The 14643-nt window shown below is 43.2% G+C and overlaps 1 protein-coding gene across 1 annotated transcript in view; it reads left to right on the forward strand.

The window, feature by feature from the left end:
- The window catches only part of MAP2 (microtubule-associated protein 2), a gene marked incomplete at its 5' end in the record, with an annotated part of 66470 nt that overhangs the window by 40429 nt on the left and 11398 nt on the right, over positions 1–14643 (forward strand). Inside the window, 3 exons of the mRNA XM_008937810.1 lie at positions 1959–2020; positions 7095–7248; positions 9278–9621. Of these exons, the coding sequence (XP_008936058.1) occupies positions 1959–2020; positions 7095–7248; positions 9278–9621 (560 nt within the window). The remainder of the gene's footprint in view (positions 1–1958; positions 2021–7094; positions 7249–9277; positions 9622–14643) is intronic.

Consider the following 14643-nt stretch of genomic DNA (forward strand, 5'->3'; position numbering starts at 1 on the left):
CCCATTTTCCTTTTATGTAAGGCATAGCACCATTTCTTGAAGCCATTTTTGACTGTTAGTATGTCCTGTTCGGAATGGTCCTGTCAGCTTTAGTGATACCTGGCCAATGGAACCTCACCAAAAGTACCTTGGCAGTGTAGTCTCTACAGCCTTGAGTGTATTGCAGTCAGTTAAAACCCCCACGTTGCATTTCCTGTGACTTTGAAATGAAATGTGTCTAGTCATAACATACAAGAATCTGCCAAAAAAAAGTATTTGCTCATATATTCTGCATAGTGGCCTAGGGAATCACGTTTCCCATATTTCCCCTCAACGCTAGAAAAAAATTGCCATGTTACTGGTAAGCACTGTCAAGTACTGGTCACTTACAGTGCCCTATCCATGAGGGAGGGACAGATTTTTAAGACACTCATCCTCCCCATTTGAAAAGGAAACTGCATGGCCAACTCTGGGGCAAGAGTGATGAAGTTGTTGCCTTGCCTGGCATAGTCCTGTGGATGAAACCCCAGTGTGACTCCTGGTGGGCTAGTGGCTGTGGCTGCAGACACCACTGCAGTTGTGCCATCGGAGGAGGGTTTACAAGTCACTTTGTGATACACGTCTTCAGTTCTGGGGTGGCCCCCTGAGGTAAACCATGTTTGTTGTGTATTTAAACTGGCAGCAGAGCCTTTAGAGATCTTTTGTTCAGATGGAGAAGTTGTGATGCTCTCAGGTAAGTCAGCACAAGGAGCACAGCTATTCTTGCCAGGGTTCAATACCAAGGGAAGGAAGAACAGCACTATTTATGATTATTTAGAAGAGATGCAAAACAGACCAAACCCAGCAGTGGCAGGTGTGGTAAAGTGTGATGCAGGAGGGCTGTGCTGCACTTTTCCCTGTTAAAAATTCAGAAGAACTCGAGTATGTAGCTATATATTCTTTTTCTCCTCACAAGTTTTCTCTCCTACTCCTTTAATTTATTTAAAAAAATTATATTGAGGGCAGAATTTGAGTGGGAAGTGTGGCAGAAATCTAAGCATCTCCTCACCACACCGAGGAACTGCACAGGGAAAGGGCAAAACTAATATTTCCTGTGCTGTTTGATGTGTTAAGGTTGGTTTCACAGTTGCAGGACAGTTAGGTTTACAGCAAAAGGTTGTCCTCTGTGACTGCTGTCCTGCTTCTGCATTTACCAAGGGCATCCTCACACAGATACCAAAAAAATTTCACATCTAGTTTTAGCATGGTAGATCACTTCTGAGCAGCAGCGCTGGGGTGAAACTAGTAACCTGCTTTCCAAAAAACTGCCTCATTCCAGAACTTTTCATAAGGATGGAATCTTAGATTGGAGAGAAAAATCTTATCTCAAACCCTGTTGCATCAGGTAAAGGATAAATCAAACACTGAACTAACACACTTGATGTCCCAAATATAATTTGAATTGCTTGAGGGCTTGATCGACCCATGGCACACTGACCTTGTTTGACACAGCTAGGGTGATCATGCAACAGTGAATCTCTCTCTTCCATTAGGAATGTTGGCTAGTACTTTGAAATGTGGTGATTTCAAGGTCCTCTCTTGAAACTTTCATCTATGGTTTACTTAAAGGAACCTAATTTTTAGAAGACAGTCCCGAAAATCAGGATGCAAAGGTTTCAAGGTTTGGCTTTCAGAACTAGAGCTTTTTACAGCTGTCAGCTAGTTCTTAACTTTTTACTGTGGTTTCTAGACTCCTAGGTAGATGAATACAAACTTTTGATTTGTTTGAAATGTATAGAACACCATTTTATCTGAAGTTTGATAAATAGAAAACATTTTTAAGGCAGGCACATTTCTGCATACAGTTCGCTGAGAGTAATTCGCAAAGTAATTGCTTTGCACAGTAGCTCCAAGGCATTTCATTGTTCTAACAAGTGTATGAAGTGGAAATGTTTATTAGTATTGGTTTTAACGATGAAGTCTTTCTTTGGATCTCTCAGCAGCAGGTGGTGAAACAAACCAGGCTCCTGGTGTATTTAAACAAGCAAAGGAAAAACTCTCAGTGAGTAAAATCATCTTATCATACATCTTTATAATCTCCTTTTGTCCTTATTTCAAATCTTTTTGTGTTAATGTAGTAAGTAATTATGTGTTCCATTTAAAATTTGTGTTCCATTCGGAATTTGTTTGCCATGTTCATTATTCATTTAGAAGGGTAATTAAAACCACCTCTTCTGAACAACCTCTGAATTACAGTCCCGGGTGGTAGATGATGACAGTTTGCAGCTCCACAGGGGGCACACAGACTCCAGGCTGCAGGAGCTGGGTGGTGGTCAGCATTTTGAGCCAGGTCATCCTCGGGGATAAGCCGTGCACCTTGGCCCTTCCTGCAGCCCTGCTGGGTTGCTCTGCGGGCAGAACCCCTCCCCTAGCACTGACCGGTTGGTTTCTGAGGCACCATTACACAGCCATGCATGCTGCAGAGGTCATGCCTGGGTAGAACTTCTTGGCCAGTAGCATTTTATATGCAGTTAAGTGCTTTCTGAATGTCTGTTTTCTGGACTGCTGACTTCTGTTTGTGTTTTAACATGACAGTTACATACCCTGCCTTCAGCTGCCCTGCAGCCTGTCCTGCTCCCTGTGCCTGGCTCTCCTCTGCTGAGTTTCCTTCAGCAAATGCTGCAGGGCCTCCCCACCCTGCTCCCATGCTGACCCTGCACTCTTCCTGCCCCACCACTCCAAAACCCCCAGGCAACCAACCTTTCACCATCCCAGCTGTTTTTTACATGACACTGACACATGCTAATTCACATCTGCAGCACTGCAATGCTTTGACATTGTTAGCTGTCATTAACAAGGGAGGAGTTCCTCAGGATTCCTCTAAATTTCCTAAGATGTTCCACAGCTGATTTTTGTCATCTTTCTAACCAAATTGTCAATTCTCTGGGGAACAAAAAGCTCTGTCTCATAAAGTGCTACACATTATTTATGAATCGTAAGGAATTGCTAACGATGATAGATGTATAATTGATTGGAGGCTTTGGAGGAGCTGAGAAATTTAGACCTGAATTCAGATGTGGATTCTGGGATCTGATGGTTTTTCGAGTCTGACCCATTTCAGCTCACAACTGCTAGAGCTTCTTTACAGTAACTAGTACAGTAAGAAATGTCTGGACAGGTTTCTGGTTGGGATCAGCAGTACCATTTATTACTGTCTTTTCTTGGGGGATGATCAACGCTTGCACAAGAGGAGTCATTACTAGCCCATTTTCAGAGTCATCTGTGTCCACAGTGTACTCTAAACACCAGCACTGCAAAATCATTCTCTGAAATTATCTGCTTTCTCCACACCTTTCTTATTCCTGTCCCTTATGTAACATCAAAGATGAGAAGTGTGTCCCTTGCTCACTTTCTCTCCCTGTTGCCACAGTCACACAGCTCTTGGGCATTTTCCCTTTCGTGCCTCGTCTTCACCTCTGCTTTTATAAAGACCTCTCCCTCTTTTGTTTTTGTATTTCTTCCTGATTTCCAGCTTTTATGTCCTTCAAGTGCAGCCTTTTCCTCTCCACTGGTAATGATAGATCATCCAACCTAGTTAGTTTTGTTATCCATCTTCAAACTACAGCTTACTGCTTTGCAGAACAGGTCCAGGAAAGGCTAAGCAGTTCCATCTGCTGGAAGGAGCTGTGTACCTGCGGTAGTGAGGTGATGAGAACATCTGTCGTGCTAACTTTAGGAACACCTCTGAAATGCAGTGATGTTTCTGCATCCCAACTTCAGCAATCCCCGAGTCTTAGTCAGAGTCACGTAGATCTTTGTCCTGTGGAGAGCTGACACTTCCAGCAATGTGAATTATAACAGAGGTCAAAGGTAATGTACTGCTGACAGAGAATAAGAACAGTTTTCTGGGTAAAGCACAGTCTTGTCCATCTTTAGCATCCCTGTTAGATGCACATATTCACAGAGGACACTGCATGCAACACAAGAGAAAAGGATTAGGTCTCTGAATTATATTGTATTTGTAAATATGGCCTGAAGTTTCACAAGTGAAGTTTCACAACCCATAAATTGAACTATGACAAATCAGTGGAAAAGCTTCTGATGTGACAGAAACACGTCTTGTGAAGTTTGTGTAAAATAATTATTCACCAATTTTATTCTGTTTATTCTCAGCAAAATAAGTATTACCAAAAAAATAAAAAGAGGCATAAATATGTTGCAAAAATCATTCTAGGAATATATTCTTCCAGTAAAGCACTTCTATCCTATGAACTAATTTCTTGTCTTGCTACTTGGTATGGCTAATGCTATCCAATAGAAGTCCTCTCAGTTGTGTTGTAGGACTGGAATTGTTTGTTACACAGTTCTGTAACTCTTAATCATGTTGATGATGTCATGGATGACATCTAGCAGGCCAGGCTCAGTTTCTGTAGGCTAGGTATATAGCCTAAGCCAGACCCCTGTCAGTGCTGGACAAGCCATTCTTTTCTCCTTTGCTGATAAAGACAACTAAAGGAGTAGCTTGTGCACCTTTTCTGCACATTGAGAAAGTCGAGGTGACTGACTTAGATCAAGTGCCACATGATCAAGTGTTACTTTTTCATGGCCAAAGTTCTATACCAGATCCCATAATTACACACCCACTGGGATTGCTTCTATGCGTAACTTTATGCTGCTGTGAATAGAGAGAATCAGGATTACATTGCCAAGATAGCAGCAATTGTTATTTGTAGTGTCAGTTATAAACATGGGAGAAAAAAAAAATGTTGCTTAAGCAAGTAGCCCAATTGTCTTTCAGGGAAATTCTTTTTTTGCAAAGTAGTTAGATGCTCCCAAGTGTCAAAAAAGAATTTTCACTCTGTCCTATTGGTGTTTAATTGTTCTTTCAATGGGGTATTATCATTATTCAGAATCAGACACAAGTATCTGATAACAATGACATATCATGTCAGCCTTTCTACCATACACAGGTTTCCTCATCCCAGGATGCCACATCATCAGCATACATTTAAGAATTTCTATAGAGAGACGCCAAATGCACAGAACACAGTGTTTGGGGTGCACTAGGCATTTTGTGTGGATACAGGGGCACAAGAAGCAATGCTGTCTTACCCTTCTGCCATTGTAGGAAAACTGGGGTAACTTGGCTTCTAACTTTCCCACTGTTTTATTCCTGTCTGTAGCCTGGAGGCTTGTATTTCAAATGCACAACTTGGTTTTAAAGGACCAAAATCTCTTGGTGGTCCTGTAGTTTTGCACTTGCTTCTGATGCAACCAGCCAGCACTTGTACCAGTTAAATGCCATACCTGCCACCAGTTGTGTCCTGTTAACACACAATAAAAGTAACATCTGCAGAAAAAAGCACTTCCTAGAATCAGTAACTGTGTCCAGAGCCTGATGGTTTCAGTCAAACAACACAGAACTGAAACTTCCATGCATGTCAGAACTGCATGGACACCCTTATCAGACACAGGAGAAGTGTTCATTCATAGCTTGGCTTTTTTTCTTTTTTGATCCATGTTGCATGTATTTTCCTTTTGTCCGGCTTCATGTTGTGTTTTCTTTTGTTTGTTTTCTCATGACTAGACTGCCTCTTTGTCAAAGATTCCTGCCTCAAAGTCTAGAGCAAAGTCATTGCTTCCTCCAAGACCCAGCTCAGCTTGCTCATTAACTACTAAAAGGGCCACTTTTCTCGATTCAGACAGTTACTCTGTGCGGCCCTCCTCAGCAGGCCCAAGAGACTGCTTGCCCTACTCAAAATCAGATGCTAAGGTAAGGTAGCAGAGTTGGTAGAAAGAGTTAGCTCGGAGATTGTAGGTGAACTCCATGGATCACACTCTCTACCCACTGAATTCGAGTAGTTCTGTGCGAAGCTTACGTGGGGTTACTTACATCCAGTGGCCAGAAAACTGATTATCAGGCTACAAGGTTTGTGGTACAGAATGGATAAAAATGAAGGAGATTCTCCAGAGGAAAAGTGAAATAAGTTATAACTAGAAGGACATTTCTGTTGATCATACGGATGCTGCTTCATTGACAGTTAATAAGTTGCACCCATTTGCACGTGGGTAAGTGACAAAGAACAGCAGTACTAAGTTGCCTTCCAAGTTTAAAAAAAAGTAATTTTCAACCACTTAATATTCTGTGAAAACAAATTCAGTCCCTAGTGTAGGAGGGCACAGTTCTAATCACCAGCAATAAGGGTAGAAGCTAGATGCTGTAGGAAGCAAATTTGGTCTATGCATGGGGCCGTGCTGAAGAAGTTGTGGTATAAACTATAAGAGATGTTTGGCAGTCCATCTTAGCTTCTCTGTGTTTACATTTCATTTGTGCTTCAAATCTACTTGCTGCTGAGTAGATGACCATCCCCATTCAAAAGCTGTTCTCACTATTGATTTCCATTTTCTGTGTCACACTATGCTTGGTGTGTCTTTCATTGCCTGGGACCATCACCACATTTGTCTTTGGGAGGACTATCTGCTTATGCAACACTGTCTTTGGCTGCCCATCTCATAAGTTCAAAAATAATCCAACATATGTGTCCCCTGCTCTAACCATGGTATAAAGAAGATATCTGCTGATTTCAAAATGTAAAAAGATCTGTATGGTGGGAAATAAGACACCAGGAGTAATAATCCTTCACTCAAAAGGCTGTAGCAAAAAATTTTTCTCTCTAAAATTATTACAAGTTAGTGTCTGAAAATGGAAAAATCACACCTCACCTAACAATGTAGTGTGGGGTGTATTCTGGGCACTACTGCAGTTACTTTGCAAGTAAATTCACGTTAAGAGCTTCACACCTGAGCTTCAGAGAATTCTTATGCTTCTAACTCGCTCTAATAAACTTGTTCCTTGTTAAGAACCAAATGTGGAACCCATCCATATTTAGATGCGAGAGTATCTGTGTCTGTAAAGTAGCTCAGAAGCTAACTGTTGGGATTTTTGCTGCAATAAAGCAGCACCAGGGAGCTAAGCAGAGCAGGGGAGGTGGATGGATCCCCACAGGCTCGTGTGCAAGTAGGAAACAGGCCCCATAGGGTGAGGTTTCCCCTTCTGTGTACATGTTGAAACAAATCACAGCCCAGAGAGTGAGTTTTGAAAATTAAGCTTTCCTTTGTTGTTTTGCTGCTATTAGGATGGAGTAAGCAAGAGTCCTGAAAAGCGTTCCTCGCTACCAAGACCTTCCTCTATCCTTCCTCCTCGGAGAGGTGTCTCAGGAGACCGCGACAGAGAGGAGAGCTCTCTCTCCCTCACAGCTTCTCTTTCCTCTTCAGTACGACGGACCACCCGTATGTTTTTTGTGGATTAACCCTGTCCTAGTGCTGTGGGTGTCTCCCATCCTTGTGGAATTTGTCACATTGCCGGAGCATCGTGTGGCCCTATCTTTTACACAGAGGGGCAGGCCTGGACTGTGCTGTTGGACATCAGTCCCACAGGCTGGTTTTGTTCAGATACCAAGGGCTGAGGAGCAAGGGCTTGAAACCAGGAACAGGGTGCATCCTTTTCATCCTCCACAATGCCCAGAGCTAGGGCTGCTCCTGGGACTCGTCACTGATAGCAGAAAATGCCTTTGCAGGGAGTTCACAGCTGGGTGAGGTATTTGACACAGGGTGTTTACAAACAGCAGCAAGAAAATGAGGCAAACCTGAAGCAGGCAACATAAAATATTCTGATAGATCTTGGAAAAGCAAATCTAATAGTTATAGTCATTAAGTTGTTGTTTCGCAGTAACAATCTTCCTGTGCTCTAATCCTAGTGTAAAAACTCTGCTGAGAATTGCGATGTTAGTGGGGTGACTTGCTGAGGGAATTAAGGAGCATAAACCAACCAGGTCCTTTTATGGGACCAATGTTATCAAATCACAAGCCAAAAGAAATTACAGGACAAAGAGAATTCTACTAAATACCACCAGAACTTTTAGCTAGATTTGCATTCAGCCCAGGCCTTCATAACCTGGATGTGGCTCCCTGCTTTCCAATAGAAACTCCTCTGGTTTCTCTCTTCAGAAACCAATCTCAGCCCTATTTAAGACAGCTTAAGTGAAATAGAACATTAAATTCTACCAAAAATTCCTTTGAAATTCTTGTGTGATGCTCCAAGGATAAAACAGAGACCTTCTGTAAGCAGAGTGACCCCCAGGTGGCACAGCAGCCTATTCTGCTGACTGGGAGCGAGAGGCCATTGAGCATTTGCCAGTGTGGTGAAGGGCTGAGGAATGAAAAATAAATACATCAAAGCTGCAGGGAGCTGGGAAAAAAGTAACTCCCTTTCTGTCTCTGTTGGTGTACTGAGAAGGTTCTAGTTCTTTAGGGTTGCTTTAGAAAGAAAGAAACTGTTCAGAGAAACTGAAGGTGAGAGTAGAGTATGTTCAGTCGATCTAATGAGTGATGTAGAGCAGAATTTCTCCTGGACCCCAGGAGCAGCAATGCGTTGAGTTTGGTCCACCACCATTACATAAACAGAATGACTAGCAAATACTTTAAATAAGATTTTGATTAGTCCCACTGAATGTTCTAGAGGAGCCCATCGAGTTTATAATTCTTGAATGTTTTAAAGGTAGAAACACCTGCACCCATTCAGCATTTGGGTTCCCAGGCTCTGGGGGGTGTTTTGGTCTTTCTGTCCCTGAGTATTCTCAGCAATTTCTTTAAGCAGCATATGGAGATATCTCAGCTTCTCTTTGTGTGCATTTGAGGTTTAGAAGCAGAGCTGGCTGCAGAAAGCAGTGCCACCTCTAAACTGATCCTTGTGCTCAGCAAAAAGGACTGGCAATGCCATAAACAAATGGAGCTGCTATAAAATGTTACTATTTTTATTTATTTTTTAACTTGCATGCAGATATAACTAGAATGTGATTTGCAATCAAGGTTGCCTTCTGTAATTGCTTTCTTTCACTGCACTAATGAAAAATAGCAATTGAATGTGAGGGACATGTGCCCATCCACACAACAGAGCTGTGACTTGTTCATAGCTCACCCAGGGCTCAGCTGCAGACGCCAGGTTACCAGCAGGGCTGTGTGACCAGCAGCAGCCAGGCACTCAGAGCCTTATGATCAGGATTTTTCCCACTCTCTTGTGTAATGCCAAATCCATTGAAGTTGGTGACAGCATTCTTACTGGCTAGTCAGGTTGTCAGATCAAGTCCCAGAGGTTTGATTCTAAGGTACTTTCCCCACAAGGGAAGTCGATCTTTGCACAGGGCACAGCCATCTTAGAGCTGTGCCGTGCTTGGCACACGGGGGCGCAGGCTTGGGAGGTACAGGAGGAAGACGAGCTGTATTTCTGTGGGTCTAACACTGGGTTTTATCTTGTGTGTAGGATCAGAGCCAATTCGTAGCAGAACAGGAAAAAGTGGAACCTCTACCCCCACTACTCCTGGCTCCACTGCCATCACTCCAGGGACACCACCAAGCTATGCCTCCCGTACCCCGGGCACTCCAGGGACACCCAGCTATTCCAGAACCCCACACACTCCTGGGACCCCCAAATCTGCCATACTGGTACCTACTGAGAAAAAAGTTGCCATAATTCGCACTCCTCCTAAATCTCCAGCCACTCCAAAGCAGCTACGAGTTATTAATCAGCCTCTACCTGACCTCAAGAACGTCAGGTCCAAAATTGGATCAACGGATAACATCAAATACCAGCCTAAAGGAGGGCAGGTAAGGATTTCACTCTTTATGTTCATACATGATCTAGTCTTACATGTGCACCTTTGGGATAGGGATGGGACAGAAGCCATTTTAAGTTGCCTTGCAAATGCTGTTTCTATTGTCCATATGCATTGATTGTTTAAATTATGTTAAATGGCAAGGACCAGGACAATCTTCAAAAAGTATTTTGTCACCTGAAAACTAACAGTGTTTCACTGAAATCGGTTGAAAAATTCCAAACAAGAGTTTGCAGTCCACACCTTAGATACATTTCAGCCTGAGCCTCAGCAGTTGCTGCTTACTTAGTCTTCATCAGTACCAGCAAATGAAAGAGGTTTGTTTTAATTCGAGCAAGTTCAGATTCAGCCTAGATAGGTGTTAGAAGATTGCACAGCACCATGACCTTTTCCTGTGTCATTTTCCGTGACATGTGCATTGTGTTGGGTGATGTTAATGAGGGCTGCAGCCTCCAACCTGGTAAGTCCACCCAAATTTAAAGATGATGGGAGAGGACAGATATTAGGCTTAACTGTTTTTCTTGCTGCAGGGTTTGAATAAGCAAATGAACAGGGCTTAAACTGCTTAAACCTGAGAATGCATGTAAGAAAAGGTGAATATGTAATAAAGCAGATTAGGATTTTCTGTTCTCACTTTCTGAAATAACAAGGATTCAGGGACAAGTTGATGCAATTAAAAGCTGAACAAGAGATTGTTTCATACCTTGCAGAGTTATGCAATGAAGTGCGTTTTCAAGAGGATTGCTTTCAGCTAAAGACCAACGTATGTAGGGTAGTAAAATCATAGAATGTGTTGGAAGATCATAGAACGGGTTGGAAGATAACAAGTTCCAACACCCCTGCTGTGGGCAAGAACACCTCCCCCTAGACCAGGTTGATCAAAGCCCCATCCAGCCTGGCCTTGAACACTTGCAGAGATGGGGCATCCACGGCCTTTCTGGGCAACCTTTGCCAATGTCTCACTACCTTCACAGTGAAGAAATTCTTCCTAATATCTAATCTATATATACTCTCTTCCGGTTTAAAACTATTGTCCTGTCACTAGAGTCCCTGATAAAGAATCCTTCCCCATCTTTCCTGTAGGTCCCCTTTAAGTACTGAAAGGTCACTATAAGGTCTTCCTGGAGCCTCTTCTCCAGGCTGAACAACCCCAGTTCTCTCAGCCTGTCTTCACACCAGAGGTGCTCTAGCCCTCTGATTGGTTTTGTGGCTCTTCTCTGGACTCACTCCAGCAGGCCTATGTCCTGCTTATGTTGTGAGCCCCAGAGCTGAACACAGTACTCCAGATGGGGTCTCACAGGAGCAGAGTAGAACAGCAGAATCAGTTCCCTCAGCCTTCTGGGCATACTTCATTTGATGCAGTCCAGGACATAGTTGGCCTTTTGGGCTGCAAATGCACATTGCTGGGTTATGTTGAGCTTCTTGTCAACCAACACCCCCAAGTCCTTCTCCCCAGGGCTGCTCTCAATCCATTTTCTGCCCAGCCTGTATTTGTGCTTGGGATTGTCCTGACCCATGTGCAGGACCTTGCACTTGACCTTGCTGAAATCCTCTGCTGTCAAAGAGAGAACTCACCAAACTTTGGGAAGTATGGTAAAGATGTGGGCTTTTAAGCTGAGCAGAGGCCTTTGGAGACTGAGGAAAGATCAGATGGGAAGTACCATAAATCTTCCTGAGGTATAGTGTTTACACCTTCCTCTGAAGAGTCCCTGCTTGACACCCTGCCAAGCAGAGCTATGTCCAGAGCTGGATTAGTCTTCTCTCATTTTTGGCCAATGCAGAAATGGTAACACAGATGTCATTAAAAGCCAAAATCACGTCCAAACAATTTGTTTGTCTTTCTAGTTGGGAGAACTGTTGTTCTAGCTTACAGGATGAAGCAGTCCATTTTATTAATGTTTAATGAGTTACAAAGCCATTAATAACCTGAAAGAAATCCTATTTTATGTAGAAATAAAGAGGCTAAATGAGGAAAAATAATACAGCTTACCAACACTTACAGTAAAACTATGGATGACTTAGTCTCATGGGTGTAAACAATTATGTTGATTTTTTTTTAAAGTACCTATGCATTTCATATTGATTCTGGACACAACCCCATAACAGAAACACCCCATTCCATCACCTCCCTTTTACGTCCCTGAGATTGCTGAGTTACAGCAGCAGCAATGTGAGTGTTTTATGAGAGGTTCACTTTCCAACTACCTCCAGGGACAGGACATCAGGGTGAATAACATGTTCCCCCATTCAGCTGTCCTGAAAACAAGACCTTCCAGAAAGCTCGGTTGCACTGTTTTTCCAGATCATATACTTCTATATATAGCTGAGTTTTGGATTTCATAGTGGAATATACAGAGCAGTGAGTTTGCCTAATGCTCTCTGAGAAAAAAATAATAAATTGGACCAAAACTTAACCTTGCAACCCTATGCCTGCTGCATGTCTTTCAGAGGGAAAAAAAAAGGCTCATATTTTAAACAGTAAGGTATCTCTTAGGTGTTGATCCTGTTTTCATGGTAAATTAAAACGTTCAGTGCTTTCCAGGGTTTGGAGAGTAGCCCGTTACTCAGATAAAGTCAAGAAGATAATGCCTCGGCAGCTGAGGTTCTTCTGCCTTTACTTGACAAGTAGCTGGGTAATTATTTTGCATGGGGGTCCAGCTCCTTCTGACCCGCTGTGCAGCAGATGGCCGCGGTGCGTGGGGCTCCAGGGGGCTCAGAGCCCAAGGTCACACTGTGCACCTGGATCCACGTTCCTCATGACCAGGCAGCTGCTGGACACGGGCTCAAAAACCAGCACCGTGTTAGCCTCTCCTCCGCCTCCTCCTGCCCGTTCCTCCCTGTGGACTGCAAGAACCACGCAGGACCAGGGGCCACAGCAGGTTGTGTCTCTCTAAACACCGTGCCTGGGCAGCCACGGCTCCTTGGCAGCCCTGCAGGTCGCACAGAGGCTTTGCTGGGTGGTGAGAGGTGGCCCAGCAGTTGGCCTGTCGCTCTTCTGGGGTCACAGGGGGAATCTGCAGGGTGAGCATGATGTCCCTGGAGTTAAAGAAGTTTTTAATTCCAGTAGTATGTGGCCAATAAGCTGTGGGTTGGGCCGAGAAAGACTCATTTGAGCTTTTCCTTTTTGTCTTCTTTAGGCCGTAGTTGCTTAGTCTAGACAAGAGGCTTTAGTATGAATTCTTTTCCAGTTTCTGCAGTTGAATTTGGTGGGGTCTGTGAGAGGAACACAGGAAAGCTAATTTCATTTCCTTTTGTCTGCTCGTTTCTTTAACGTCTGGTGGCAAATATTGCACTGGCTGAAATGAGCTGTTATCTGCTGTCTGCTTTCAGTGATGATGCATGGAGCAAACAGAAAGCTGCTCAAGTCTTATATCCTGAAGTGGAAATGCTGATAGCAGTAACCACAAGAAAGACAAGCAGACAAAAAGCCAGCATGCATCTGGGCAAGTTAAGTACATAAACATGACATGCAAATCACTAAAGGAATACAGATATGCAGCCCAAAAGTGTCATTTGGAGACAGACTATCCTTTACCAGAGGCATATCTGAACTTAGCACAGGGTCTTGTCCTAGCTTACAGCTGTCCTAGAGAAGGCAGCTACACTCTGAAACTGCCAGAGGCTGAGGTACAGAACTCAAGAATCAGGGGATGTTTCAATGCTAAATAAATCAAGAAACACAGTGCTTTGAATTTCATCAAAAGTACATCAGATAGCAGATTGATTTTCAGTTCTGACTTGCCAGCCACAGAAACAAAGAAAAAAATCACTCCACCTGACAGGGGAGAAGAAAATAAAAAATCCCATGCATCTAGGGGAAGACACAAGCTAACTTGGCTCTTCATTAAGCTCCTAGTTGAAATAGATGTCTTGGGATACGTTTAATTGGAATACTGCAGTCTGGAGAGATGAGGGCTTCTCTGTGATGCAGCCAGTAGGTGGTCTGGTTTTCTCTTCATAGTAGAGTATGGTGAAATGTATCATTCTTGGCAAAGCTCAGAGCGACTTGCTCATGGGTATGTCTGCTGGGCTTCAGATGGATTTTCACACCGTGTCAGCTGTGGAGGAAATGCTGTGCTTTCAGAAGTAACCCCTTTGCATCTGTTAGTTCTCAGACAGCCCAGGGGAAGCTTGGGGGAGCTGGGGGAAGGGGTTGGAATTCTGTTTCAGATGCCAAGACTGAGGCTTTTCTTTTCTGTTTGGATTTTTTTTTCTTCTTCAAATTCCATCTACAGATGTGGTTTGTACTGTATCGGAGTATAAAAGTGCACTCATCGAATCTTTCATTACTGACCAGGTAGCATATTTATAAAGTATCATAAGCCAGTAACCAAGGGTAAAGCTAACCTAGATTTCTTTTAATTTAATCTTAAACTATACACCTAAAATCTCAGGCAAGGGCAAGAACTTCAGAGGATGTGTATCAACATAATCAGCTTCATCCAAATGAAAACACCATGGAATCACTAGTTGTAAGAGACCTTTAAGACCATCAAGTCCAGCCATTAACCCAGCACTGCCAGGTCATACTTGGATAAGGTTTAAAATATCTCACATGGACACATAGAATAAGACATGGAAAAATGAAATACCTAAGCAGAGTTGAAGAATGAAGCGTTCCTTGGAGGCTTTTAGGAAGCTAAGGAGTAACTTCACCATCTTCCCTAAACTGTAGAAAACAAAGTGTAATTAGTCATGGGTCAGAAGGTCTGAATAAATTGATGACACCACCATTCAGTAGAACCTGTCCAGAATCACAAAACTGCTGGCAAGGAGAATAGGCATCTGCATTACATGATAAAATAGTGTCACAGGGAAGGATAAGACATCTCAGAGCTAGGCAGAGGACGCAGCTTGGTTGGGTATCTGTTGTCTTCTTTGCACAATTTTTTGTTAGCTTCAAAATCAGTTTGGATGGCAGGAGAGATTCCTCCACAACACCCCCATACACATCCCTATCATCACAATTTACAACCCAGTCTGCAGGGAACAGTAGGCTCCTGCAGCATTCCTG

This window comes from Merops nubicus, unplaced genomic scaffold (assembly GCF_000691845.1).
Source record: "Merops nubicus isolate BGI_N331 unplaced genomic scaffold, ASM69184v1 scaffold7653, whole genome shotgun sequence".
NCBI classification, from domain to species: Eukaryota; Metazoa; Chordata; class Aves; order Coraciiformes; family Meropidae; genus Merops; species Merops nubicus.